Here is a 27,537-nt window from a genome sequence, read left to right as displayed (position 1 = left end):
GGCTCCGCCGGCCGGGACGGCTCCGCCGGCCGCGAGTTCCCTGAGCCCCTGCCCAGGAGCGGCGGCTCGGCGGTGCCGCCTTACCGGGCGGGCAGAGTCGTATTTAGGCTGGGCCTGGTCCATTTGATTTTATTATTATTTAAATTAGGTGGGCGGTTTATTACTGATCGTGTTTATTTTATCAGATGATTAATGCGTAATATACTGAAAAAAATCAGGTTTATTGTGAGAGAAGTGTGCCCAGAGCTGCRTCGGTTCAGGGGTCTTCGTGCGTGCGGCCATACGAGGCGCGCYGGTCCGCTTGGCCTGGGACGCTTGAAAACTGATGGGGAACAACACTGTGCTTCAGTTTGTGTGGGCTGCGGAGGGCTGGYGGGCGTTATTTTGGGGAGCTTCAGTGCTGGGACGCGTCTGGGGGYTAGGTTTAGCTCAGCTGGTTAGAGTGTGGTGCTGATAACGCCAAGGCCGCGGGTTCAGTCCCCGTGCAAGCCACTCGTTTGAGGGTTGGACTAGAAGATCTCCAGAGGTCCTTCCAGCCTTTCCAGTTCTATGATCTGAACGTGGCGTGCACACGTTTAAAAGCGTTGAGATAAAGGAGGACCTTTTGGAATAACAAATCTACTTGAAAACTGTTACCGTAGCATTTCTGCTACAGCTTGGAGATAATGTTTCACATAAAAGATCGTGATAGCACCTAAGAGAGGGATGCTCTGTGGGTTTAAGTTTATTTGAGTTTGAAGAGAAGGTGTTGTTGCTGTTTGCAGGTGCTCCTGGCACAGCTGTTCCAGGCAGTGTAACTTCAACGTGATGTGTTTCAAAACTGCTCAGCTGCAAGACAGCCGCGTGCGTCGTAGCTGCGRTGTGTCGAATGTGTTTGATACGGATCGCGGTTAGAGTAGCGGGACTGTCGGGGTGCGGGGAAGGGAGGTAAGCTCAGCGCTTGGCCCTGGGGGGAGGCAGGCCGGGAGGCACCCTGGAGGTCCACCTTGTCATCAGGTTGTCCTCGCCGCAGCAGAACTGGAGCACTGACCTCCCCCACTGACACCCCAACGAGCCAGTGCTACAGACTGTCCTGGACATCACCTCTGTGGTTTTCAGAGCTAAGTGATGTGTGTTTTGGGGCTCTCGGGTCTATGCGTTTTTTGGTGCGTAGCCCATAGATCAGGAAGGTTTGTGATCCTGATCTAATGTCCCTAGACATTAGAACCACTACCCCATGTAACACCACAGAAAATGTGCRTGGACAACTAGGATAATACTGTCAAAGCTGGATATAGCTTGTCAGACCAGGGGTTTCACATCTGATGTAAAATGAGGTATGTGAACATTGTTGGCTATTGGAAAGGAAGAAAAGGATGGAAGAAAAGATAGAGGAAAATTTGATTATTAGCAGGCTCTGTCTCCTGAATAGGACATACATGCTGTACTGGAAAGTAACAATATTTAATTCCTTAAATCCAACAAATCGTTTATGTATATGCATGTGTAATTTATTACTTTTATTAGTCACTGCATAATGGAGTTTGTACATTGCCCTCTGTAGAGAAATAACCAAGTAATAAAAGTAAGGTCTGCATCAAACCATTTCAAACATTGCTGGGGTAAAATGAGAAGAAAAGACTTTAAAGTTTAGGTACAGAAAGGGAGGGTTCACTTGGCAATGTTTTGTTCTAGTTTCATAGTCTTATTTAAATCTTGTAAAGAGATGGAGTTGATGGACTTCGTAGCAGATTTTTGTGGAATGGTTGAGATGGCCTTTAAGCCCTGATTTCTATCTCCTCTCAGGAGGTGATTTTAAAAGGAGAGAGTTAGTTAGTTAGTTTGTATCTGTGCTTATAACTAAGAAATTTATTTCCTCACACAAATCATTGTATGAGTAACCCATTTTTCATGGATAACATTCCTTTACCTTTTGCAAAGTGTAGTGAGGGATTTTGATGTGTTAGGAAATAAACTTCTTAAATCTTACATCATCTTTTAGATACTGGGCTGTCCTTTTCCCCGTGTTGCAATTCCCACATCACGTAGATCTGCTCCTAGTATCAGTAAGGTAACATGCCTGTTAAAATGTCGGCATGCCTGTATTATCATAGTATTTCTACTACAGTTTATTTATCTGTCAGTCCACGTCTTTCACAAGGAATTTTGGGATTACTTTCCGTAGCTCTTATTGTATGCTGATAGTTGATTGTTTCCTAATAKTATTAACTGTGAATTATAGGGTTTATCTTTGTTTATGGATGTTGTTACTGTRTTAATAGCCCTCATTAGAACCAAATTATGAAGTTAAAAGCATTTCACATTTTTAAAATTATAGTTTAAGTATTGCATAAACTCATGGAACAATACCATTATAATTTTATCAAAGACAGCTAAATCTTTGGAAGTCAGAAGTTTTCCAGGAGTTTCCCACAATGGTGTATATAGTTGCTAGGTAAAACAACACTTGTGAGCAGACAAAATCTCAGTCTGCTTGTGAGATTTACCGATTTAAATCCTGATCCAGGGGGATGCTTGCATGCCTAGAGCTGTTCATTAATTTGTAATTTAGATTGAGACCTGAGTATTTTCCCAGACAGCCTGTGAGGTGGTTTGGGTAGACTTTATAGTAAATTCTTAATTATTAGCCAATGGGAGTTTAGATAAATTAAGTTTTCTGCCATCTAGGTTATGTGCTATCAGTGTACTAGGAGGCATACTGCTGGTATTCAGAGATAGTGTGCTTATTGCTGGATTTATTTTTGGTTTGGGGTTTCTTGCTGGCCTTGCCAGGTGTTCGCAGGTTTCTGTTGAGCTATTCGGATATCTCTGTGTTCCCTGGTGCTGCAGCTTCTGGCAAGCTCCAGCTGAAAAATCTTTAAAAAGCCTTTAGTCGGTGTCTAGAATGGTAAATTTAAGTTCAAACAGTTGTTGAAGATACATCTTGATTATGTAAAGTAGTGGATTATGACATGTGCTTCTTGCAAAGCTATTTTCTGGCATTGCTGTAGGAATGCCAGTTTTCTTCTGTCTTGCTTTACACTTGTATGCCGGCCATGTGATGAGTTATTAAAATAGTTATTTATGGTTACAAAATTACTGTRAAGTTTGGTACAGTAGAAGAAAAAGAATCAGACATAGGAGAAATACTTTTTGCTATTTGATTTTTAATAGAAATAAGAGGGTTAAACAACTTGCAGGAATGAGTGATTCTTGAATAATGAGTAGAATGAATAATTAAATGCTCCCCCCTCCTTTTTGGTTGGTAAAAAGGTCTTTTTTATCGCATATTGAAATGCTGTATGTTTTCTTCTCTGACCTACCCCAGAATTAATAATTTAGGCATAACCTTTGTTGCCCGAGTTAGCTAAATCAAGAAGAAGTCAGAACTGTTTTAAYACCATGTATTTATTTTGCAACATGCCAAATATTTGTTATTTTGAAGAGTTGGCTGCATCCCGAGAGTGTTAACTTTTTTTGTTTCATTTTGGAATTCTTTGCTTTGAATTTTGGAGTTTAGAAGTGTTACTCACCATGTATTGATGGTAATTTCAGTTACAGCATTTCAATATGTGACTGTCATTTTTAGCCAGTAAATACTGAAAGTACTTAAAGTTGCATTTCAACATGGAGCTAACAGCTATATTTTTTTTATTTTTTTTTTTAGTGATAAATAGAGAAGTTGACCATGACAACCTTCCTGGAATTTATCCAGCAGAATGAAGACAGAGATGGAGTTAGATTCAGCTGGAATGTTTGGCCTTCAAGTCGTCTTGAAGCCACAAGAATGGTGGTCCCAGTGGCTGCTCTCTTCACACCACTGAAGGAACGGCCAGATTTGCCTCCTATTCAATACGAGCCAGTTCTGTGCAGTAGGACCACGTGTCGAGCTGTTCTGAATCCCTTATGGTAAACTCAATATGTTGGCTTATCATCTTTACTTACAGTATCTTTACTTATGAACGAACTTCAAAGTAGCGTCAGTTAAACTACACTGAAGATGCAGTGTCTTTGCATAGGAGTTCATATACTCCTCACATGGCTATACAGCCCAGACTTGCAGCTTTTCTAAGCTTTGTAATACACATAGATTTTTCATTTGCAAAATACACAGTTAAAACATGGCTTTATAGTGTGTTTACCTTTAACTAATCTTTTCTGCATACTTCATTTAATTAGTGATTAGATATGTTACTTTTCTGGAACTGCACATCTTGTGGGTTAATATAGTTCTGCATTTCACCTTTAAAAATCATTCATGTAAAAATTGATTATGCTGTGTCTCTGTAACAGTTTGGCCCTGATACATATTAGTTTCTGAGTAAGTTAACTATAAATTCTTATTTGCCTTAGTTCAAATGTAGACTAAAGCATATTAGCTGGTTTAGTTTAGTAAAACAAAATAGATAAATGCATCAGAACTAGGCAAGAGGGAAGATGAGAAACTATTGTACTTGTGCCAGTATCACTCTTTAGCTTAAAATGATTTTAAACTAGTCATGGGTAGTAATGGAAAGACAAAACTGTAAAAGGTCAGTCAGGTCACTGGCAGTGAATCACATATATTCTTCTTGTTTCATGTTTGCAATGTATGATTAGTTGGACTCGGGTCGAGTSGTGGCCTTTGAAGCCTGGGTGGCACAGTCTGGCAGACCAGATGATCTACATCCCCAAAATTGGCATAGTTCATTTGATTTCAGAAATGTATTCTATGGTCAGTGAAGTAAAATGATTTGTTTTGCTATATTAACTTTTCTAATTGTATTTTTATAGCCAAGTGGATTATCGAGCAAAACTATGGGCTTGCAACTTCTGTTATCAAAGAAATCAGGTAAGAAAATGTAACATTCAAAATACAGAAAATCTTTTTTATAAGGTAAAAATAAAACTCGTTTTTCAAATTGTGTTTGTAATTTGAAATTGACAGCAAGAAAGTAAATGTGCAGCTGTATCTTCAGAGTGCGTTGAGATTTTTTCATGACAGCAGTTGTGAACATCTGTTACAGAGGAAAGTAGTACATACATACGTTTTTGCTTTTCTAGAAGTTATAATCTTGTTTTTTTTTTATAAACTTAATTTTCTTATTTTTATTTGCAGTTTCCTCCTACTTATGCTGGCATATCTGAAATGAATCAGCCGGCTGAACTTTTACCTCAGTTCTCTAGCATCGAATATGTAGTGCAGGTAAAATCATTAAATAAAATCTTTAACATCATTTATAAACTAAACATAAGTGCAGTGAACTAATTTCATTTTTATTTCTTCACTGCATTTTAATCGCTATGAATATTTGCTTGTAATTAGGAAGTTTATRTCATCAGTTAGAAGTGGAAAGCATAACTTTTTATAAGAATACAAGGATGGTTAATAAAACTAATGTAAAAAAAAGGGCGCTCACTTTTAAAGGCAAGATTTCTATTAGCTGTTTCTTACCAACAATTTAATTTATGTTTGTACTAAGGATTTGCTAACTGTTGCTGCTTGGCCAAATGATGTTAGCTTAAATTTGGCTGATTGTTGATCCCTATCTGATTAATCCTTTGAATTTAAGTTCGTTATTGATTAATCATGAGTTAGTTTTGAGAGTTGCTGGTTTAGAAGAAAAGATTAATACATATTCAATTGAAGTGTTTTAATTTTAGTAGTTCATCRTTTCTGTTAGGGTAGAAATGACATRGAAAGAAGAGTAAATGAAAAATGGACCTACAACCTGAAAGTGCAAACATTTGTAATTGCAAATTTGCAATATCTAACTTCTCCTTTTGAGGATTAATATTTGTAAGACTTCAGTGAGGTATTCAAATTATGAAAGAAGAGCTAAAACTGAACAGAATGTCTGCTTTTTGCCTATTTTTGTAAAACAAAGGGAGTACTTGCTCATGTTACAATGAAATTAATATAGAAAGAGTAAAAGGAACTGAAGATCTYGAAAGTAAAATTATGAGGTGAAATGCCATATAATGTCATCAGGTTGAAATGTTTTATGATTTTTGGATGGATCTATCACTACTACTTAGAGCAATACAGATTTACTGTTTATTGAAAATTTAATAAAATTGGCATATGCTTCAGAACTATCTTGACATCCTGAAAGGAACTTTCTTCTGTAGTCGGTATTTAATTTTTGTGTGAAGTTCATTATGATAYGGATTTCATTCTGCTTTAGCCTTATATACTGACTGCTACTTAAAAGGGAGGAAAGAGGCAAGTTAGATGAAACACTGACCTTACTGATATGACTAAAATTAACAACATTTTTACAAAATGTATTTTTATTTGTTCATTTTTGATCCCCAAAAGATTTGTTGTTCATGTAATGATATTTGTATTTCTTAAAGCGAGGTCCTCAGATGCCTTTAATATTTCTTTATGTTGTGGACACGTGCATGGAAGATGAAGATTTGCAAGCTCTGAAGGAATCCATGCAAATGTCGCTGAGTCTTTTGCCACCAACTGCATTAGTAGGTCTCATTACCTTTGGCCGAATGGTGCAAGTTCATGAACTTGGCTGTGAAGGGATTTCTAAAAGTTATGTCTTCAGGGGAACAAAAGACTTGTCTGCAAAACAGCTTCAGGTAACACAGAAAAGCAAACAAAAAGAGATCACGATGATGATGAACTTTCAAATAGTATGTAAACAAATTTTGTACTAAAATCTTATTTTTTTGATGACAGGAAATGTTAGGACTTACAAAAGTAGCTGTTTCACAAGTTGGTAGGGGTCCCCAAGTGCAGCAGCCACCACCTTCTAACAGGTAATATGCTTAAAACATCTAAAAACGCATCTTGGCTACAGTGCTTTACTGAAAAATTTATCTTACATGGGCCATTAATGAAAAAATGGACTGGGAGTTGAGCCTTCTGGTCAGGAACAGATTTACTAGGGATCTAGTGGTCTTATTCCTGATGATGTGTACTAGGGAGGGGAGAAAGGACTTACTGGATGACAGTGAAATCATTTAGATGATGCTTTGGAAATGTCTAAGAGAATGCTATGTGGCTATGCTACAGATGTGTAAATAATTGTGCTTCTGTTGCTATGATGGAAAATGTTAATGACTACTTTAGTTCCTCTTTCTTATGTTCAGTGTCCCATTTTGCCTTCCCTCTGTCTACCTCTGAAGTAGCTCTCCTCCTCTCTCCTTCTCTGTCTCCAGTTTGGAAGTTGTGAGGTGGTGGTTGATTCTCCTGTGTATCCCACTCTTAAATAGAAGTAACTGATGAAATGATAAGGCAGACAGTAAAAAAAGGAAAGAGGGCTTTGCAGTTTCTGCMTTTCACTTGCTAAGTAGCTGCTTTTTCTACTATTGGTTTACCTGTAGCAGAAAGCACAAAACCTAAGTCTTTATTTGTTAACATTTGTTCTGATTTTTGATTTTCACTGAAGTAGTGCCACTTTCTTTTTGAGATTCATAGGTCATCATGCTCTGATTTTCTGATRCAGTTTTCTCAGGGTAGTGGCTATATCTCTAAGTCAGCAAATTTTGTTTCACAACCTCTGTGCTGAGCTGATTAAACTGAGTGTGCTATGTAGATGGAAACTGGAAAACTGCATTGTCTTAGTGAGACAGAAACACTGCTCTGAATCCAGAATAGAAGCTTCGATATTACAGTCCAGCTGGTTGCTAGTGGAGCAATCAGTATAATGTTTATTTAAAAATTCCAGTCTGTATTAATTCCATCTGTTTGCTTCCAGATTTTTACAACCAGTGCAGAAAATTGATATGAATCTTACTGATCTTCTGGGTGAACTGCAACGGGATCCTTGGCCTGTTCCACAAGGGAAAAGGCCCTTGCGTTCCTCTGGAGTGGCCCTTTCCATAGCTGTAGGGCTCCTTGAGGTAATAGTTTTAACTATGGTTGTATAAATATGTAAATAGATAATTTTATTACATAAAAATCTGTCACAAGCAGTGTGTAAACCCCTTAATTTGTGCATATTAGATTTGTATGGTGATTCTAATGAATCTCATCCCATATATATATATATATATATATATATATATATATATATATATATATAATATTTGCGGGTTTTTAAAATACTTATTTTAGTGAGGCAAGTCTTTGAATAAACAGAAAATTTGGACTTTAGGAGGAAAAAGTACAATTGGTATTACAATCCTATCAATGTGATAAATGGTAGGATTGCTATTTCTTCTGTTTCATTTACAGCAAAAACTAGCTGTTTCATTTATCTTTTTACCTTCAGTGCACTTTTCCTAATACGGGTGCTCGTATAATGATGTTCATTGGAGGACCAGCTACACAAGGACCTGGAATGGTTGTAGGGGATGAACTGAAATTACCTATAAGATCATGGCATGACATTGAAAAAGACAATGCTAAATATGTTAAAAAGGGTACTAAGGTAAGATAAGACAATAGATGATATTTTAGGCACCTTACCAATTAGAGAATGTTTGCACGTCTTGCCTGGCACTGTATAATGTATAATGGGAATGTATAAAGAGATGGAAATTTTGCATTTTTGTCTATCTGCTTCTGAATAACTGCATGTCTTCAAGAATTGCAATATATTGGGTTAGGACTTTGTCTAGCTCTCATTAATGTTCATTGGAATGTTTCCCTGACTTTATTAGAGGAGAATTTGTCCGACTAAATGATACAGCAAGAGCAAKGATATCTACTGCTTGGGAAGTTACTCAAGACTCTATGTAGATGGGGGAGGATTAGTAGTATAGTTTAGGCACAGTTCATTAAATCTTAAATAATCTACATTTGGGCATCCTAAATCTGTTGACTTCATCACAGTCAATTAAGATGGGAGCTTAAATGATTAGCTTATTTGCAGAAAGTTGTTGTTACAGACACTTGAGGTTGGGGAGGTAAGTTGGATCCTATGAGTTGGACATAGTCCTTAATGCGCAGTTTAAAAAGAAAAGAAATCAGTGTCATATGCTAATTTAACTAGCACTCATACGTGTGTCTAGTGTGAGTCAGGTTCTTAGCTGGTTAGAAAAAAACCACAGGTGTTGAAAGTTCCAGTCCTAGTTTTAACTTCAGGAAAAAGTATGCTTTTTTCTTATCTTATGATACCTGAATTAGGACCGACAGTGATGTTTTAGAAAAATCTTGGGAGTTTAGGATTTAATATGGAGATGAAGAGAGTTCACGTCATGAATTGCTATGAACTGAATTTTCATTTTGGATTTAGCATTTTGAAGCCCTRGCTAATCGGGCTGCAACAAATGGTCATGTTATTGACATATATGCATGTGCATTGGATCAGACTGGTCTTCTGGAGATGAAGTGTTGTCCTAACTACACTGGGTAAGTACCTATTCGTKTTTAAGTAGTATGTGAATGTGCAGGATTTTTGTTTTTTTTTTGTTTTTAATCTTCTTGTGGTTTACTGTGATAGTAGGCAGCTTGTGTTGTTACGAGAATTCCTCAGCCTCTAGCAAATTCATCACCGTAATTATGGGCTTACTCATATAGGCTTTTTACTGCTTTTCTTTAAATTGTTTGAGGCTTAAATAACATAAWTTAATACTGTTTTGTGTGTGTGTATAAGCTTCTGGTTTTGGTAAAGAGAAAGGGAGTGTGAGCCTGTATCCAGTTTTTCTTACTGTTCAGATGGCACAAAGCCCTCAGTTATTTCTTCTGTCTTGTTTATGCCTTCTTCTAGATACTGTTGCTTCTAGATTCAGCTACTGTCTTAGGTGTCTGGTTCCTGCATTTCCCATAAGCCCTTGTATATTCCCTAGTTTGTCTTTCCATCAGTTCATTTAATATGATCAAAGCAAGTTCTAATCTTTCTTTTATGAAACCAGGCCCCTAATTTCTATCATTGTTGATGAGGCCCTCACCCATCCTGTTATGCAGGCCTGTAATCTGAGATAGCTTTTTGACTCGTCCTTGTATGTTAAGTACCTCACTCATTGTTTTTCCTGCCAGTTCTTCCTCCATATTTTTTTCAAAGACTGTATTTTCTTTCTCTTCCCAAAAGTCTTTCCTACACTCTCGCAAAATTTCATCTTCACTGCTATAGCAACATGCTTTATATACCATACGTTAGACTTCTATGTTCAGTATGTATTCTTTTCYCAAGCTTATTTTTCGTGACTGTCATTGTTAACCATGTCAGTACCAGCTTGGCTATAATTAAATGCAGCATCTTTGCATATCARTTTAGTAACTGGTACATCTGCGGGTAATAGCTGTTCTTGGTTGTCCGTCAATATCCTCATATGACAGAGGATGCTAAGCACATGCTACATATCTGGGTATACCAAGAAGAGTGGGAGATGCTGCTGCAGGCTGGGATCTACATAWGACACTGAGTTTCAGGCCAGCTTTGCCGTGCTAGTCACTGCTGGCTTGCTGCTTTTCAGAGCTATCTGTATAGTCTCAGTGTGGGAGTTTCTACTGTTCAGGAGCTGTATGTTGACTTTACCTGTATGTGTGACTTGTATTCATTTTCTGCATCAAATTCAAGCTATGCTTTTCTTTATACTATAATCCCGTGTAATATTTTTCCTCTCCCCTCTCATTCTGCCAAGTCTGTTGTCTTCTGACTTCGAGTATTCATCTGAAGACTTCTATAACTTTTTAGGTGTTTTGYACTTAAAAAGTTGATGGCCAAATCTTTGTTTGCTACCAACTTATTTGATTAATATCAGATATTTTAGAGATGAATAACAGTAGTATATCCCATTARTATTTCTTAACGACGGCATATGCTATTTCAGAATGAGTGCCAACCATTATAGTTTTACATCCACAGAGGATTGCTAAGCATAAAAGTTATGCTTTTTTTTAGTGTAGATTTAATCCTGAAATAAGTGCTGGACTGAACAAAATAAAATTGTATGAAAATAAGGTTGGAATATTGAATATTAGAAGCAGTTAACTGACTTCGCAAGATTATGRGATGTTAAGATGTTTGTAGTGAGGAAGTCCAGTATATTTTTCCAGTGCAASATTTTGTTATATATTAAAATCAAGGTGGCCTTAAGATGCTGATTGGGCAGGATCTAGTGAACTTTTATAAGCTCACTTAGAAAATTAGTCCATAATATCTTAGGAAAATACTGATTTAMTGATTAAATAAAAAGTAGTCACTTCTAAGAAGACAAAAATCTGCCTCTTTGAATTGTTTTTAGTTTTAACTCTTTAATGGAAATAAGCTACATAAATCCTGTCTGCTGAATTACTGAATAATAAATATGTATTTTTTAAAAAACTGAATTTTTTGTTTTTGTTTGGCTAGAGGCTACATGGTAATGGGAGATTCTTTCAATACATCTCTATTCAAACAAACCTTTCAGAGAGTATTCACAAAAGATATGCAAGGACAATTTAAAATGGGATTTGGTGGCACATTAGAAATAAAGGTAAGAATAAAAAATGCAGTGTGCTAGTGAAGCAYCGGAATAGGGTGGATAGGAGTAGCATATTAATTTATGTTTTTCTTTTAAATGTGAAGACTTCAAGAGAAGTAAAGATTTCTGGAGCTATTGGACCCTGTGTCTCTCTCAACTCTAAAGGACCTTGTGTATCAGAAAATGTAAGTTAACTTTGCTGAAAATAAAGGTAATCTTCTGTTATGATAAAATAAGATTTGGGATTTGTAGAGTTGAAACTTTTCCATAAATGGAACAAAATCTGTTCACTGCTCTTATTTAAAAATAAATATACTCAATGGCTAGATTAATTTCAGATTGGATTAGASCTTGTAGGACCCTTGTTACTTGGTTAGGTTTTTCCACAGAATGATTAATTTAACTTTTTAATAGAAAAATTACATGTTGTAATACTTTTAACGGTGAATGTGAACATAGTTCCAGCCATGGCTGGTAWAATTCTTCATGAGTGTTTGTTTTGTTTGGTTTCACTGGGTTTGGTATAGGTGACTGCCTCRGCTTACTTTAATTGGTTTATTTGAGGTGCTTCTGTCCTTTTGAYGATTAAAAACGTTTGGTGACTTCAAATGCTTCACTACTGGTAAATGGATACTTTGTTAATTACAAGAGAGTATGTAACTACGTACTATAAACTATGTAAATTACCTACTGGAAGCTTTTTTTCCTCATAATTAAAAAAAAAAAAAGTAAAAAAGGAATTTAGGTAGCCATGTCYGTCCTGTACGTTCTTTCTTTCCCTATGTGTTTATACTTAGCTTAAATGTATGCTATTAAACAAGTAGGTTGCCTCACATGTATCAAATCATAAACTTTTTTTTTTTGAGGCTAATGCTATATGAACATGSACAGCGTAGTCCTTCTTAATTGCATGTTCTAAAGCACATAACACTCTAATCTTAAATAGATTTGGTTAGCCAGGTTCCATAAGSGTTCCCACAAACAAATGTCTCTGTTAACACTGCCTAAACTGTATAGTCTGAAGTTTTCTTCCAATCATTTAACTTTTCCTAATCTATAAAGCTGAGTTTAATGGAGCAGTAGAATTTTAACAAGGAGTCATACCATCATCTGAGATGTCTTGGGTATCTAAACAGCCCTTTTTTTAAAGGGTGGTCACATGCTTTGAGTATAAATACTCCTCATTTGGGGATTTTTATAAAATATACTCTTAAAATTCCTTCTAGCACAGATATATTTGGCATTTTTAATCCTGAATTCCCAATGTACATGCCCTCCAGCTCCCAGTTTTCTTSCTTCTGGCAAGCCCCTCTTTTTTTAATGCAGGGAAACATTTGGTAACTGATGGTTCGCTAAAGTCTAGTACATTTATGGTACAGTCATGTTTTGATTGTACACTTTTCATTTTAATAAAAGAGRCAAAATCAAACAGTCTGAAATAGGAAGGAAAAATGTGTTGTGAGCTATCTCTGCTTCCACTTCTCAAAACTCTTAAGTTCTCTTGGCTGACTTGTCGGACGTTATCAGGAAAATCATATTCAGGTTATATAGGGYTTAAGCAAATGCTGATTATTTGTCCTACTGAATAGTTGTTCTGAAATTGTAGTAAGGAAGTTGCATAYTTACCTATCAGAAACTAAAGGAAGTCTTCTTGTATACAGTATTGCAAGTCTYTACCCAACTGTACCTTCTTGCCTGGAGAGGCTGGCAGAAGATCGGTAGTAGAGAAGCCAGCAAGAGCAACTGTATTAGTGGAAAAATCGTCAGTCTGCCCCCAGTTTGTTTGTTTGTATCAGACTCTGATCAGTCTAAATTCTCTCTAGTTTTATTTCTGCTAAGCTAAAAATTGAGATGCATATCTCACTGTGTCTTCWGCTTCTTCAGACTCTAGGAAGCTTCACATCTGATGAATCATTGCTTCTTCTGTGACATCTCATCAATCCTCAGTGCCCCTTCAGCATGAGAATGTACACAGTCTGCTCTATTGCTGTCTTAATGAACATGCAGAACAAAATAGTAGGGATAGCTCCACAGCTCACATACCACCTATGGTTCACAGTGAAGGTTTTCATCAGGCCCCCATATCAATCACTGTCTGCCTTTTCCCRTCTTACCTATTTCCTGCCTCTTATCTTGCGATAGTTTAAGCAAAGTAATTTTTTCTTTTTATTTTTTCTCGTTTCTGACTGTTCACTTTTTCTGTTTTTCTACTACCATTTTCTTGCCTCTCTAATGTTTTCATGTTTTTCTCCTAACCATCTCCTTTTTTAACTCTTCTTGCATCCAGCGCTGCAGTTACATTTTGAGCCCTATCTTTTTCGAGGAAACTGGCAGAGTGATCAGGGAGTAGTTGTCAAATTATAATGTTGTATGTTTTACAAAAGGTAATACTTCTGTTTTCTAAAGATATTCTGTAAAATCTGTTTACAGGAAATTGGAACAGGAGGTACTTGTCAGTGGAAGATTTGTGGACTTAATCCCACTACTACACTTGCACTGTACTTTGAAGTGGTGAATCAGGTAATAAGTGTTTGTCAACTTTGTAGCAAATTCTAAATGTAGTAATAGTTTTATGTGACTACTTAAGCCTATTTTTAAATTTTGTTGTGCCCTGAAGCACGTTAGCAGGGATACAGATGATGTCACTGTTCTCATGTCAGAGAGTTTAGAGTCTCAGAGTTTGGGAGATGGACACTTAACAGTTCAATGATGGGTTGATAATGAGAACCAAAACATTCTGTGAACTTTGGATAAGGTTCATAATCTAAGTCTAAATTTTTCTTATCAATTTATTACTTATTAAAACTTAATTCAGTTGCAATATCTGAAAATACTGTACTCTATATATTTAAAGGCATTTTTTCAATATTTCTCTGACATTTTACTTAGCAACGTAATCACTCCATAACATTAAATTTTGATTTATGCTCTTCTGGGTCAGTATTTGTAAATGAACATTGACTTCACTGAAACACAGCAAAGATGAATGGCCTAGTGTCCTGTCTCCCACAGGAGTTGCCGGGGAAGAGGATAAAAACATGACAAATGAATGTGCTACTTTGTGCTGGTACTTTCCCTTCCTCCAAACATTTGCAGCTTAGGAACTTTGAGCTGAATGTGATTTCTTTATATTGAGTATGCTGTGCTGTGTACTTTGCTGCAAAGCCATAGGTTTTAATTTGTGGCTTACCTTAGTGATTTTTTTATATTACCTTTTCTTTATGTATTTAAGTTTCATTTTAATACTGTATCTGAAACTGAGCTGCTACTACAGTTGCCTTGGGGTTGATTTCAACCTTCCTTCTCTTTTGAAATTACTTACAGGTTTATACAGTACCAACAGAGTATTTCTACTGTCCAGAGTTTTAAAATTTCAGTTTGCATCTGGATTCTAATCTTTAAGTTTCTGTGGCACTTTATGACATTTATTAATCAACATTTTAAAGTAGTATTCATTTTGTTACTCTGTAATTGTAGTAAATCACATGACATTCAAATAGAATCTAGTGAAATCAGCACTTGGAGACTTTGCTTTCAAAGGGACTGTGTTACAAGTTTATTAGCCATGTTTAGCAAAGGTACTCAGCATAATAAAATGTTTGGACAGTGCATTTATAGAATTTAAACTGCCTCCTGCTAAGAGATTTATCATTTTCTAATCACTTTTCTATACGTTATAAAATCTTGAGATTCCCACTCAGTTTTAATTTTTTCCTTCTGTATTTAGCACAATGCTCCAATTCCTCAGGGAGGACGTGGTGCAATCCAATTTGTGACTCAGTACCAGCATTCTAGTGGACAGAGACGTATCAGAGTGACCACRGTTGCCAGAAAGTATGTTTTATTTGTAATGAATAATTTTCAACAATGAATATTGTGCATGTTTGCTATTTAATCTTTAGATGTTCTAACACAGATGTTCTGTGTTCTCAGTTGCACAGTGCCACAGGTGGGGAAAGCAGGATCATACCTATGACACTATTTCCCTTGTTTCATGACTTGTTTCCTCTCCAGGAGGTTGCAATGGCTATATAGTAATGCTATGGGAATGGTCTGAAGTAACCCAAGTGATTCTAGATGAAAAGGAAATACTGTATGAAATTCTATGGGCTAAACTGAGGAGATGGTCGAACTTGGGGAATAATAAAGATTACTTCATATCTTATCCTGTGAGTGCTAGCTGCAGGTGYTGCATATACCTGTTCATCCATGTGTAACTCTTACCTGAATCTTCCTTGATTCAATTTACTTCCCAATTTTAGTAAGTGATGTTTAGTACTAACGAGGCATTTTTCAATTATGTTTYCTTTAAGTTCAAGGAGATAAATGATGTAATTTGATAGAAAATTACGTTTATTTAAAGCATATTGCTCTTACTGTTGATATGAGTAGCTTGTTAACTTGTATTCATTATATTAGTAAAATGTTCTTGATGACTGATGAAAGAATAGAGTAATAGTACACCTTACACATGACGAGCAATTAGATCTCAAAACAGGTGCACAAGAAAACTACTAGTCTGGAAAGCGTATCGTGTGATTAGCTTCCTGGACAGTGTTTTTTTGTAACTTACTTTTCATAATTTATCAGTTTTTTATGTAGTAATTTTTGGTAAGTGGCATTATATTTTATTTCACTGGTTGTATGGCATTTGTGTACAAATAAGGGACATCTCAAGAGTAAGGGACGTTGTAAGAAAGAATGCTAACTGAGAGGCTGCTGATCTATCCCCAGCACATTTTTTGAAATTCTGGCATGAGTTTGTCTGTTAAACTGTGAATGCTGTTTTCTTTGCCTTCTTCTTGAGGGATATTTTTAAGTTGGACACCATCTTTCCTTTTACTGTGATGCAAATAGCATTTTTCTTTTGCAGCTGGGCAGATGCGCAGACACAGATCCAAAACATTGCTGCGTCTTTTGACCAGGAAGCTGCTGCAATTCTGATGGCTAGACTGGCAGTGTATAGGGCAGAAACAGAAGAAGGGCCTGATGTGCTTAGGTGGCTGGACAGACAACTTATACGACTGGTAAATAGGACTATATTAAGAGTTGAATTGGTTTCTTCTCTCCAGACATATCATTCTTGAATGACTCATGTTCAGTGGTTGTTTCAAAACAAGTAGAAGAATTGAATGCTTCATYTTCCACAAGCGGGTGGGCAGAACGAGCTGAGAATTTCTGTTTAAAAGAGCAGCTGTGGTTTTAGTTAATTAAGGTCTCCCTAGTTCTCAGCATTTGGTCACTGCCAACTTTTGAGAGAGAATTTAGCACAAGGYTTGTAGAAATTAAACCCTTCTTTACTTTCTGCTGTCTATAATGATACTGTAAATTATGTTTTTAAGCAAAACAAATCATACAGAATTTCCCTTTAAAAATCAGTTTTGTGTTTAATTTTCACATGCAAGTAGCTAGTTATGAACAATTAGTTTTAAATATGTCTGGGGGTGTTTAATCATGTTATTTTTTCGTGGTGATTTGAAAGAAAAAATAGCCAATTAAGCCTGATAAGCAAGGAAATCACTACTTGTTAAGAAAAGCACTTAAATTGGGTCTTTTTTCTTAGGTTTCTGTTCTATTACAAAGGCATAATCTTATATTTATTATTAAAAACAAACAAACTTACAGTAACAGTGTACCAATCCACTGTATTTCTTAATTTAGACATATATTTTTCTTTTRCTTCAGTGTCAGAAATTTGGAGAATATCATAAGGATGATCCAAGCTCTTTCAGGTTTTCAGAAACATTTTCACTTTATCCACAGGTGAGTAGGAGGAAGGTGTGTCTGTAATAGGTAAAGAATAAATGCTTAGTGGATATACTTATACTGGCTTTATACAGGATATCAGAGTGAAAAAAACACACTTYAGCTATTCCCTGGCATGTAACTTCTAAATGATCACCTCTATTGACTCTGCTTCTGTTTTCCCTCTTACCTTCTGTCTTTACAGAATTCACTCTCTGACTCTCTGTATTGTTTGGTTCTATTATAATGGATTCCTTTTCTTAACTGAGTTTGTAACTCAGATAATAACATCGTATTTTAAGTAGTTTTAACAAAGAAATTCAGAAAACATGAGAAAATACACATTTTTGCTTTGTAGTTTCTTTTCTATATGGTTTATAATGAGGAACTTGATATATGATACATCATGAACTTCAGCTTGACTAAATTATACTTTAAGTAAACTGCTCCTGTGTTAATAATCCGTTCTAATAACCTACTCTGTTCTGGTAAACTATGTTACTTTTGAACTTTTCATAATTTCCATGGTATGTCTGTTAAATTACCTACCTGAAGTTAACTGCTATGAGGAGATTGATTSATCAGTGAAATGTTTTGCTTCTTCCATTTTGTCTAACAAAGTTCAGCTTTGCTGTGGTTATTTACTTTTTTTTAACTGGTAACTTGCTATAACGCTTTGTGTTCAAATGAAGCAACCTCTCTCATAGGAATTGTACAACTTGCAGTATGGTTTTGACAATGTTCAGATACACTATCAGTTAGTACTGGAGAAGAATTGTTAAACTTTTGGCCATTTTGAGGTGTCTTTCTCTCTGTGTATATCTGTGTATCTGGGGAAGGTGTCTATACAAGTTAGAAATGTTAAAGGACTTGAAATTCAGTTTTGCAGTGGCATTAATCTCATCTGGTTTGTTCTTGCARAAAACATCTTTTTCTCCTTGTTCGATCCTCCTTTTTATCTGTGAAAGTTCAAAACAGCTGTGTGTGTGTGTGTGTTTTTGTTTTTGTTTTTTTTTTTGTAGTTCATGTTTCACTTGAGAAGATCTCCTTTCTTACAAGTTTTTAACAACAGTCCAGATGAGAGCTCATACTATCGTCATCATTTTATGCGTCAAGATCTAACCCAGTCGCTTATCATGGTTCAACCGATTCTCTATGCCTACTCCTTCAATGGACCTCCAGAGGTATCATTCCGTGTAACATAATTGTAGATTAAAAGTCTCTGTTTTTTATTTACTTGTTGAATCCAATAGGAGTTTTGCTTTTGTTTTTGTGGCATCAGAATGTAAACCATGACAGAAAATATTTTTATTTCAAAATACACTTTTTAGTAGWTTTTGAAAGAAATGTTTTTGGAAATGTACAAAACTCTCTCCACCTTAGTACCCTTATCTAGAAACGATTGCTTCTGRTTTTGGTGTAGTTACCATAATACATAGGTTTGTTACAGAACCATGCATTTGACCTTATCATTCTACATCCTGTACAAACCCAGAATAAAAAGATCATCCCCTAAGAAGTGTGTAATAGAACTGTAACACAAGAAATTGCAAAATTAGTTTGATAGGTAGAAAAGAATGAGGAAAGTGGGAGACAGTGAAAAGTAACAGAGTAGGCAGAGTCTTGGCACCCTGACTTTTGTCAAGATTTTTTAGACTGTGTCGTGGCAGAAGAAAAAGGGTTTTAAAGTGGAATTTTAGTTGAAGTAATGAGGTAGTTTGTGGAGAGCTATTCACAAGAGTGAGAGCATTCATCCGTGTATAAATAACAGTTAGTGACATGAGTGATGGAAACGCGATCAARCTCTACATGATCAAAGGGGGAGAAGATGACACGTTAGTATAGAACGAGTAATAAGGCAATGTTTTGTCTTCTCAGTTCTTGTAATAGTGATTATTTTTGGTATCCCTGATATGATTGATCAAAATAATTCATATGGCACCAACCTGATGTCACCACCCATAAAAACATGAATTAAAATATTGAAGATTTAAATATTACATTAGAACTCATAAATCATGAGTATTACTATATATGTTTGTGTGTGTATCTATACACACACGTGTATATGTGTATGTGCATATGTGTGTGTGTATATATATATATATATATATATATGCACATACATATGTAGAGTAATAATAACTTCAAGGACAAGACTGAAAAAAATCCTGAACACCCAAATCCCCTGTTTGAGTAACTACTGAATCTTTAGACATTGAAGTACCRTTAAAGTTAATACCATTGTATGGGTAAAAGTGGATGTATTTGAACAACTGGAAAAGCGCATAATAATGAAATAGCTCTTAGCTCATGGATGCCATTTTTATCGCTCTCATGAAATTGTTATTCAGAATCAAGCTGGATACTTTCAGAATGAGATTGTTGAGGTTGCAGACGTGTAGCTGGAAAATGAACAAATAYGGAACTTTAGTAGGTGATCTTAAAAGTTCCTAAGAGTCAGTGACTGATTGAGACAGCCTGTAATGCCATCTGTTTGCTCAGTTCTGCACCAGTTGGTATATTGTTCTCTTTCTGTTTGTGTTTATTTTTATTTTAGCCTGTTCTTCTGGATAGCAGCAGCATTTTACCAGATCGCATTCTTCTTATGGACACTTTTTTCCAGATCCTTATTTATCATGGAGAGGTAAGATTAATAATTTCTTAAATAAATATTCCATTTTCTGTAATAATATTTCATTATGAAAGTAAAGCTCTGATCTTAAGAAGCACTGCAGTGCTTGACCTCATCTGCATGGCTAGTACAGTTAAACTTGAAAGGATTCCTAATTCACATTTGTGGCATTACRTGCCCTATATATAGGTACCTGGCATTACTTGCTATTTTGGTCCTGTKTTTTGTGATAAGTTTAAGATGCGTTAGCTTCAGTATGAGATTATTTGTTTTAGACCAGTATTTTTCCAACTTTTTAAAAGTGTTGTTTGCTGTTTTACAATTCTTCCTCCCCTTGCCTTTTTTGCTAACTTATTTTCAGCCTCTGGACTGTAGTTCTTTGGGGATGCGAGAATGAGAACACCAGGTATTACAGTCACCCTTCATCTGCACTGTGCTGGAGAAACTAAGCTGCTTCTAGCAGTTGAGTAGATTGGCATTCCCTAGTAATATAAATGCTTATGACTTGCTCTTGCTTTGCTGCCCGGAGGAATTGAGCTGTTCCTTTTTACTGCTTTACAGTCACAAAGGGTTCCCAGCTAAGAGTTTGAGAAATACTGCTCGGGGTTATGTCCTGCTAGCTGCACTTTTAAAAATAGTCACTAAACTTTAGCACTTTTCAAAGCAGAAAAACATTCTCTGTATTTTTGTAAGATGCTGTCAGGGAGCAGCAGGGGCAGACTGCACCCTAAGGTAAGAGGGGCTGGGAGCAGGGCAGGCGGAGGCAATGGCCACGGCCCCTGCAGAGGGGTCTGCCCCACAGCACTGACCCGAGCGAGGTGAGCAGAGTGATGAGGCAGGTCTGAGCTCAGGCCAGGAAGTCCAGATCAGCGGGGTACGTGGCCAGGTGCAGGTGTGGCTGCAACGCTGCTGCAGTGTAGCTCAGGCAGGGGCCAAGCATGGAGCCACGGATTAAAAGCAGCTCACAAGCAAAAGAGGGGGAACCCCTGCTGAGGGACCMTCCAGGTCTGTCCTCCCAACAGCTCGTATCAGTGAGCTGGTCCTGAGCAGCCAGCCCCACTGGTAGAAGGTGGGGAGGCAGTGCTGTGAGCCCTGAAAGGTGCATAGCGATTCAGATACTTATTTCTGATGTGTCATAAAAGTACACATTAGAGAACTGTAAATAATAGTCTCTGACCTCATGGTCAGACCTCATGTACTAAATGTTTAGCATATAAAGGGTGACAAAAAAAGGAAATAGTTATRTAAAACATTGTTTAAAAAAAGTAGAGGTTTATTACTTGCATATCCTTTTAGAGCTTMTATTTACAGAGGCTTTTAAAAATTTAACTTACATACTATAGGGTAGAAAGGAATGGGCGGTAGAGAAGAGGTCAACAATGGCGCATTCTTCTCTTAAAAGCTGTTTTATTTGCTAAGAATGATTGATAAATTAATTCTGTGCTTCTTCCTCCCCCAATCTCCAGACCATAGCTCAGTGGCGTAAGTCAGGTTACCAAGACATGCCAGAATATGAAAACTTTCATCACTTGCTACAAGCTCCGATAGATGATGCCCAAGAAATTCTCCATTCCAGATTCCCAATGCCCAGATACATTGATACAGAGCATGGAGGAAGCCAGGTATGGTAAAATACGAATTATATAATCTAGGAAGTGATAATTAGTAATACCTGCAGACTTCATATAGTAAACTTGCATTTCTCTGCTTAAAATACATGTAAATTGTAGGTTAACATAYGGAAGTTTAAAGCTTTGACAGAGCCAGACACATAACAGTACCTTTTTGTCTAATTCATGAATCCTATTGTTTATCACTAATTTAATTATACCAGGTTGGACTCTCTCATTCCTTGTATGAGATGTGCAGAATAAAAAGATAAGCCTTGTCACAGTCTCTGATCAACAGTAGAATTATTCATAGTTTTATTTTTTCAAAGTCTTTTTCACTAATATTGTATTGATACTTGTTTTGCTGGTGCTTTTTTTTTTTTTTTTAAAAAAGGAAAAGCTTACTTTCTGTTACTTCTCAAAATTGTTAGCATTTACGCATTAGAACTATAGAATCTAAAGTTACTAGTCTAGAAAGGCTATTCTACTTGCTCTTCTAAATAGGCAATTGTGCACGTTTTTATATTAAAATAGTAGAAATGGTATATTACATTTTGCATATATGTTTTCTGAGCATAAAAATCCTTTTATTTTAGAAGATTAATTTATTGCCCTTTTTTTCTTTTTTAAAGGCTCGTTTCCTGCTTTCGAAAGTAAATCCCTCTCAGACTCATAACAATATGTATGCATGGGGACAGGTAAGTATGAATCTACTGATGAGGCTTGTATGCATGAAATATTTTTGTTTTCCCTTTCTCTGTTTCAGAAATCAAGTAAGACGTGTACATATAAGTAATAATGTCCAGTGTTAAAACTGGAAAAKAAATGCAGTATTGGCCTGATGCCATCAGAATAACTAAGATTTAAAAGAGTGGGTTTCATTTTTTCTTCTTCAAAAAGGRAGATATGGCTTGCTGCTTTAAGCTTCAGTTAGTCTACTTTCATGTCTAGCAATCTGTCTTAGACAGATACCTTCAGATTCTTTGGAATGAGAGCTCTTACTCCAATAAAGAGCAGTGCAGCATTTTCTGACTATAGCAAATAAATGTTGAGGTTAAGCAAGAACTGAAAAGTATATCAATATTGATGTGGTGGTGTTTCCTTTTTTGGTCCCCTGTGGTGAGGATTCAGCTTTTCAAATGTTGTCTCTAGGGGGAAAGTTATATATGAGTTCAAGAAATAAAACTCTGCAGCAGCTTATGTTTTTGACTGTTGCRTTGCAGTTCCATGTTTTCCTTCCAAGTTCAGCTTTTATAGTAGAAAGAGAAACACTGCTGTGGGTGAGCACCGGTGCTGTCTAATTTTGTTGTGGAAACGTGATTGCATCTGACACACAAACGCAGCAGTTCCTGGGACCRACACGTCAACTGTGCTTTTCAAGTATTTTGCTAAAAGGCCTACARTATGCAAGTCATTAATAAATAGAGCTTTGCAGGATTTTTTTTGACAGTAATTTTTGTCAGATAAGATCTATCAGGGTCTGTTTTCATTGTGATGTATTGGATGCAATGAAACTTTCATCAGGAAAAAGTGCTGAGTTCCAGAGTGGAAATATGGAAATACATGACCAACTTACACCGAGTCAGGTCGGCAGGATTTGAACCCAGCTCTCCCTCCTCCAGAGTCAGTATCCTAACCAGCAGTCTGTTGGTGTGTCTGTCCTATTACATCCGCAACACACACGAATAATCCCCATAGTTTAAAAGATCTAGTTTTTATCTAAGAAGTTTTTGAAGTTTTGAAATTTCTCATGGTGTTTCCTGCTTATTTAATTAGTRAGCAAATGAAATAGTATCCCAAATCTAAATGCAAATACAAAACAWTTTTTGAACTGTTCTGAAAGAARGCTGTTCATGTTGAGTAATTGAAGTGAGATTTTTTTTTTCTGATGTACCTAGGAAAAGACAGCTTTTCTTTTACTGTTGTAAAGTATTCAATTATGGATAACATAAGAAAAACTGTGTTAATCTTCCCAGTGGCATTGCCATGTTTGTACTCAACATAATAGCCTGCTGGTTTTGTRTGAATAAAATTGAACTAAGTAAAAATTAGAAATTCAGGAAAGTGACTGTTGAGAGAAAATGTTAAACTGAACTGGTTTGCTCACTCTTTTCTCCTGAGCTTCCTGAATTGTTTCATGTCATTTTGTGTCATTTTTGTGTAAGCTGAAAGTTTCCAGAAAATATTGTTAGTCCACACTGACCAGAAGAGGGCACTGGCACCCCACTGAAACCATGTTTCGGGAGGTGATGAGCTGATTAGTTTTGGTTTTTAAATATTAAAATAAAAATTTTTCTAAATCTCATCAGGTAAGTGCCTTATATTGTATTTAAAATGTTTTCAGAAAATAATGGTAACCTTTTACCATACAGTTTCATTCTGTATACTTTGAAAGTGTGTATTGGTAGTCTCTGAGGATATTTATTTGAGCATGCCATTATTTTCACCTTTTTTTTTTTTTTCTCTTTTGGTCTTGGGGATTATGGGGAATTTGCAATTTAAAATGAAAGAGTAGGTAAATGGCAAAAATCTTACCAGATGCCTAACTATCCATCACTAAACCATTATAAATATGAAATTTAACTATGTCTTAGTCAAGATTTTGAGATGTCATAGTAAGCTATTTTGGAGCAGAAAGTAGAACTTAAGGTGATCTGTGTAATTGTACATTGTGCAGCAAGACCCTGCTGGGTTTTTTTTGTCTGATTCCACAGCAAATAAAATACTCTCTGTCTTACCTTCTGTAATGAGCCATTCCCAGTCTTCAGAGTAAACCTACTACTGTCGGTGAGAGCAGCTGCCTGTGCGGAGGCATTGCTCAGCCTCGAGAGCAGAGCTCGTGTTTTAGTTTTAGGTACACTGGGTTACACTGGCAATATATTAAGCAAAGGATGATGTACTCCCCTTCTGTGTGTGAGACACGAAGTGGTGAGCTATATCTGGCCCCAGAACTAAGCTATTTGTAATTCCCTTGCAGCTTCTTAAGTAAGGAGAGTTCAGACTTGGCATTTGGCAGGCTTGGAAGCAGAAGGTGCTTTATTCTCACCSTGCCACCAGCAGTTGGTAGGCAGACCCAGTGTTAGGGCTCTTCCCTGACATACACTGTGTAGCGTGTTAAGTGTAATGCAGTCAAGCAAGAACTGTTAGAGCTTGTGGATTTGTCCCTTGATCGTTACCTGGTTTTCAACGGTCCTCAAAAAGGAGCACCAGTTTAGAGGCTCCTCATTAAGACTTTCCTGTCTCGATTTTGAAAGGTTTTGTAAAACAGCTCTGATTTCATTTAGAATTGYGGGTGTGTAGTACCTTTGAAATGGTTGATTTGTTGAGATGTATAGAATTCCTCATATATCTGTAAATGGAAGTAATTGCAGATTTACTTCAGAGGTCTTGAGAGTTGCTATCTAACATTTGCAGAATCACCAACTCTGCTGTTTTATTTAGGCTGGGAATTTGCTTAATAGTAAAGAAAGAACCTTCTGAGGTCAAAAAGTAAATTGTAAAAATCTYTCCACAAAGGGTTTTCATCTTTTATGACTGGATTTTGCAATGTATGACCTTCAGGTATGAACCTTTTATGGTTCTTTGAGGTTGCACAGAGCTGTAGGAAAGGATTGGCCCAACTTCCCTTGAAAAAACAACCTTCATTCAGTGTCGGATCAGACCTGCAGTGGATTTTTCTTCCATTTGCCATTTTGATAAGCTTGGGCTTCAGTGTTAGATAAGGATTTACTTGTTGTGTCACTTACATATTTCTGTTTCTCTCATCTCCATCTTGCTCCGCTGTGATAGGGATGATATGGGAGTTGTTGCATGGAAGTTTTACTCGCTTTTTAAAATGTTTAAGCCAGCATTTGGCAACTATCAGAAACTCTGAGTTTGTATGATTATGTCACCATACTGGGACATGTTGCAATATACATTAACAGGGGAAACAATGTAGTTGTGGTTTATGCCCAAATTTATGTAAACATATAAAAATATATGTACATTTACAACAAYCTGTTTTTTGTCAGAGGATGTCAGCAATGATGTGTTTCTAAGATCTTTTTATGAAGTGTTGATTTAATGGAACATACTGCATATTAAAAATACATTTTCTTCACAATAAGTATAACACGTTCTCCTTGTTTGCTTTACTTGCCTAGGAGTCTGGAGCACCCATTCTTACAGATGATGTCAGCTTGCAAGTATTTATGGATCATCTGAAGAAACTTGCTGTATCTAGTGCTGCCTGAGATTCTGCTGTGAATTAAAGGCACAGATAAGCTGGAGCCATATTTCATCTTTTTCTCCTTCACCCTGTTCCATATCTCTCTTGACAGAGTGCTCTGATATGCACAAGCTGCCTGACTAAATTTAAAACAGTGTTGTTTTCAAAGAAAAGCTTTTGTTATCAGCAATGTCTTAATATAAACTGCAGTGTGTAAAGAAGACAGGGAGTAGATCAAGTTAGATTATAATTAGAGGAGAAAGAACAGTCATTTTGGTTAATGTAATACTATAATTACATTGAAAACATTTATAACAAGTTTGAAACGTGATTTTTCCTTTCTTTTTAAATGGTTGAGCTGATTCTACTTTGCACTACAAAGGCGTGTTGAACAATAAAAGAAATYTTTGGTGACACCGGGTTTTCCAGACTGCCGTATGACTACTTTTATTTACTCAATTTGAGCAAGAAGTGTATGAAAAAGCACCAAAAAATCCATATAACAATAATCCTAACTCACTCCTCTGACTTAGTCTGCTAAGCTTTTTTCTGYGGTGATCAATTATTGTTCATGTGCTGGTTGTTTTAGGACCATTTAATTTCAAGTATTTTCCCTTTCCTTCCGTCCTACTTGATTCTTTGGGAGTGGAGTTTTTCTTACTCTTTATATAAAGAATTTGGACAGAAAAAAATTAAAAAAAACCTGTTAATTGTGCAAAGTTTAGAATCCACATGGTGTATTTTTGACAAAAGTATCTATTATCAGAAAAAGAGTAACAAATGAACATGTTCAAAAATAAGTATTTTTAGCTAGAGCTAAAGAGAAACCATACACTACCAAAATGAACTGACTAGAAGTATAGCCTTTGATTTTTGTCTGAGTATACTTTTAAAACATATATTTACCTTTTTTGATAATGCCTTACAATGTCATTACACTAATGCATGACACTGCACATACTTTTTCTGCTTCTTTTATGAGTTCAACAGGCTGCTGTTCTTGTTGAAACAGTATTATATAGCATATGCTGTAATTAATTCAGTGCTTAGTTCATACCTGATTTTGAGGGGTAAATTAATAGGTTTTCCCATTTACTTTTTGAAGTTTACACATGCAATAGATGTTTACAGAGGTAATACAACATTTTGACAAATACATATGTGAAATGTGGTATTGGATAATATAAAATTGTGCCAAGCCCGAAGCAAGGAAGGGAGAGTATGTTGGACATAGGAGATTCAATCCTATATTGGTGTGATAAGCCTGAGTTTTTTTTTTTTTCCGTTTGTCTATAAATTCTGGGAAACTTGATTAAATCAATTGCTCTCCATTTCTTTTATCTAAATGAGGTTGAGCTCCATTTGCCTCAACATAAATAAAACATATGTTTTTCTCTCATTTTTTTGTATTTATTGTGCTGGTTTTCTGTCAGTGCTTGAAATGAAATATGAAAATAAAGCTGGTAATGATATTATTCAGAATAAGTTCACATCTTTTATTCATGTAGYGATTGGCATCAAACTTGTTCAAGTTCGGGAGATACAGAACTGCTTACATTAATGGCAATTTAGGAAATTGCCATTTAGAAAATTAAGTTCTTTCATTCAGTCCTTTGGCAACTTTAGTTTCTTCTGTAGCTTTAGGTGTTTAATGTTGTCAAAGGCTTTTTGAAAATCTAGATACGTATTACCTTTATCTTCCTGCTTATTGACCCATTCCCAAAGCACGAGCTCGTTAGTGAGGCAGGGTTTCTCTTCACAGAAGATGTGCTGATTCTTTCGCCAAAGCCCATGACTATCTGTGAGCTCAGGAGTGTTGTTCTTTGTTACAGACCCTACCGTCTTACCAGGGATGGAGATTAGCCTCAGGCTGTCACTTGCAGGATTCCCCCAGCAGCTGCCGTAGTGGAGGAGAGTGACGCTGGCAGCAGTGAGCGTGTGTAGTGGTAGTTACGCACCTTGGCTAGCAAGTCTGATTTTCCATGGCTTAGTTCCTCCAGAACTCTTGG

At 36.4% G+C, this 27,537-nt stretch overlaps 1 protein-coding gene across 1 annotated transcript in view; it reads left to right on the top strand.

Moving 5' to 3' along the window:
* The window catches only part of SEC23A (SEC23 homolog A, COPII component), a 28,791-nt gene extending 1,788 nt beyond the window's left edge, over window positions 1-27,003 (top strand). The window contains exons 3-21 of the mRNA XM_085301719.1: window positions 3,647-3,888; window positions 4,753-4,810; window positions 5,078-5,164; window positions 6,319-6,555; window positions 6,656-6,735; window positions 7,677-7,821; window positions 8,193-8,351; window positions 9,159-9,274; window positions 11,217-11,340; window positions 11,433-11,513; window positions 13,759-13,848; window positions 15,056-15,162; window positions 16,202-16,355; window positions 17,014-17,091; window positions 18,096-18,257; window positions 19,634-19,720; window positions 21,175-21,330; window positions 21,951-22,016; window positions 25,464-27,003. Coding sequence (XP_085157845.1) covers window positions 3,668-3,888; window positions 4,753-4,810; window positions 5,078-5,164; window positions 6,319-6,555; window positions 6,656-6,735; window positions 7,677-7,821; window positions 8,193-8,351; window positions 9,159-9,274; window positions 11,217-11,340; window positions 11,433-11,513; window positions 13,759-13,848; window positions 15,056-15,162; window positions 16,202-16,355; window positions 17,014-17,091; window positions 18,096-18,257; window positions 19,634-19,720; window positions 21,175-21,330; window positions 21,951-22,016; window positions 25,464-25,553 — 2,298 coding nt within the window. The 5' untranslated portion in view covers window positions 3,647-3,667 and the 3' untranslated portion in view covers window positions 25,554-27,003. The remainder of the gene's footprint in view (window positions 1-3,646; window positions 3,889-4,752; window positions 4,811-5,077; window positions 5,165-6,318; window positions 6,556-6,655; window positions 6,736-7,676; window positions 7,822-8,192; window positions 8,352-9,158; window positions 9,275-11,216; window positions 11,341-11,432; window positions 11,514-13,758; window positions 13,849-15,055; window positions 15,163-16,201; window positions 16,356-17,013; window positions 17,092-18,095; window positions 18,258-19,633; window positions 19,721-21,174; window positions 21,331-21,950; window positions 22,017-25,463) is intronic.
* The last annotated feature ends 534 nt before the right edge of the window (window positions 27,004-27,537 follow it).

The sequence above is a fragment of the Rhea americana genome, unplaced genomic scaffold (genome assembly GCF_003343005.1).
Source record: "Rhea americana isolate MKP2758 unplaced genomic scaffold, rheAme1 scaffold_18, whole genome shotgun sequence".
NCBI classification, from domain to species: Eukaryota; Metazoa; Chordata; class Aves; order Rheiformes; family Rheidae; genus Rhea; species Rhea americana.
The sequence above is the reverse complement of the archived record's forward strand: the minus strand, read 5'-3'. Positions and strand labels throughout refer to the sequence as shown.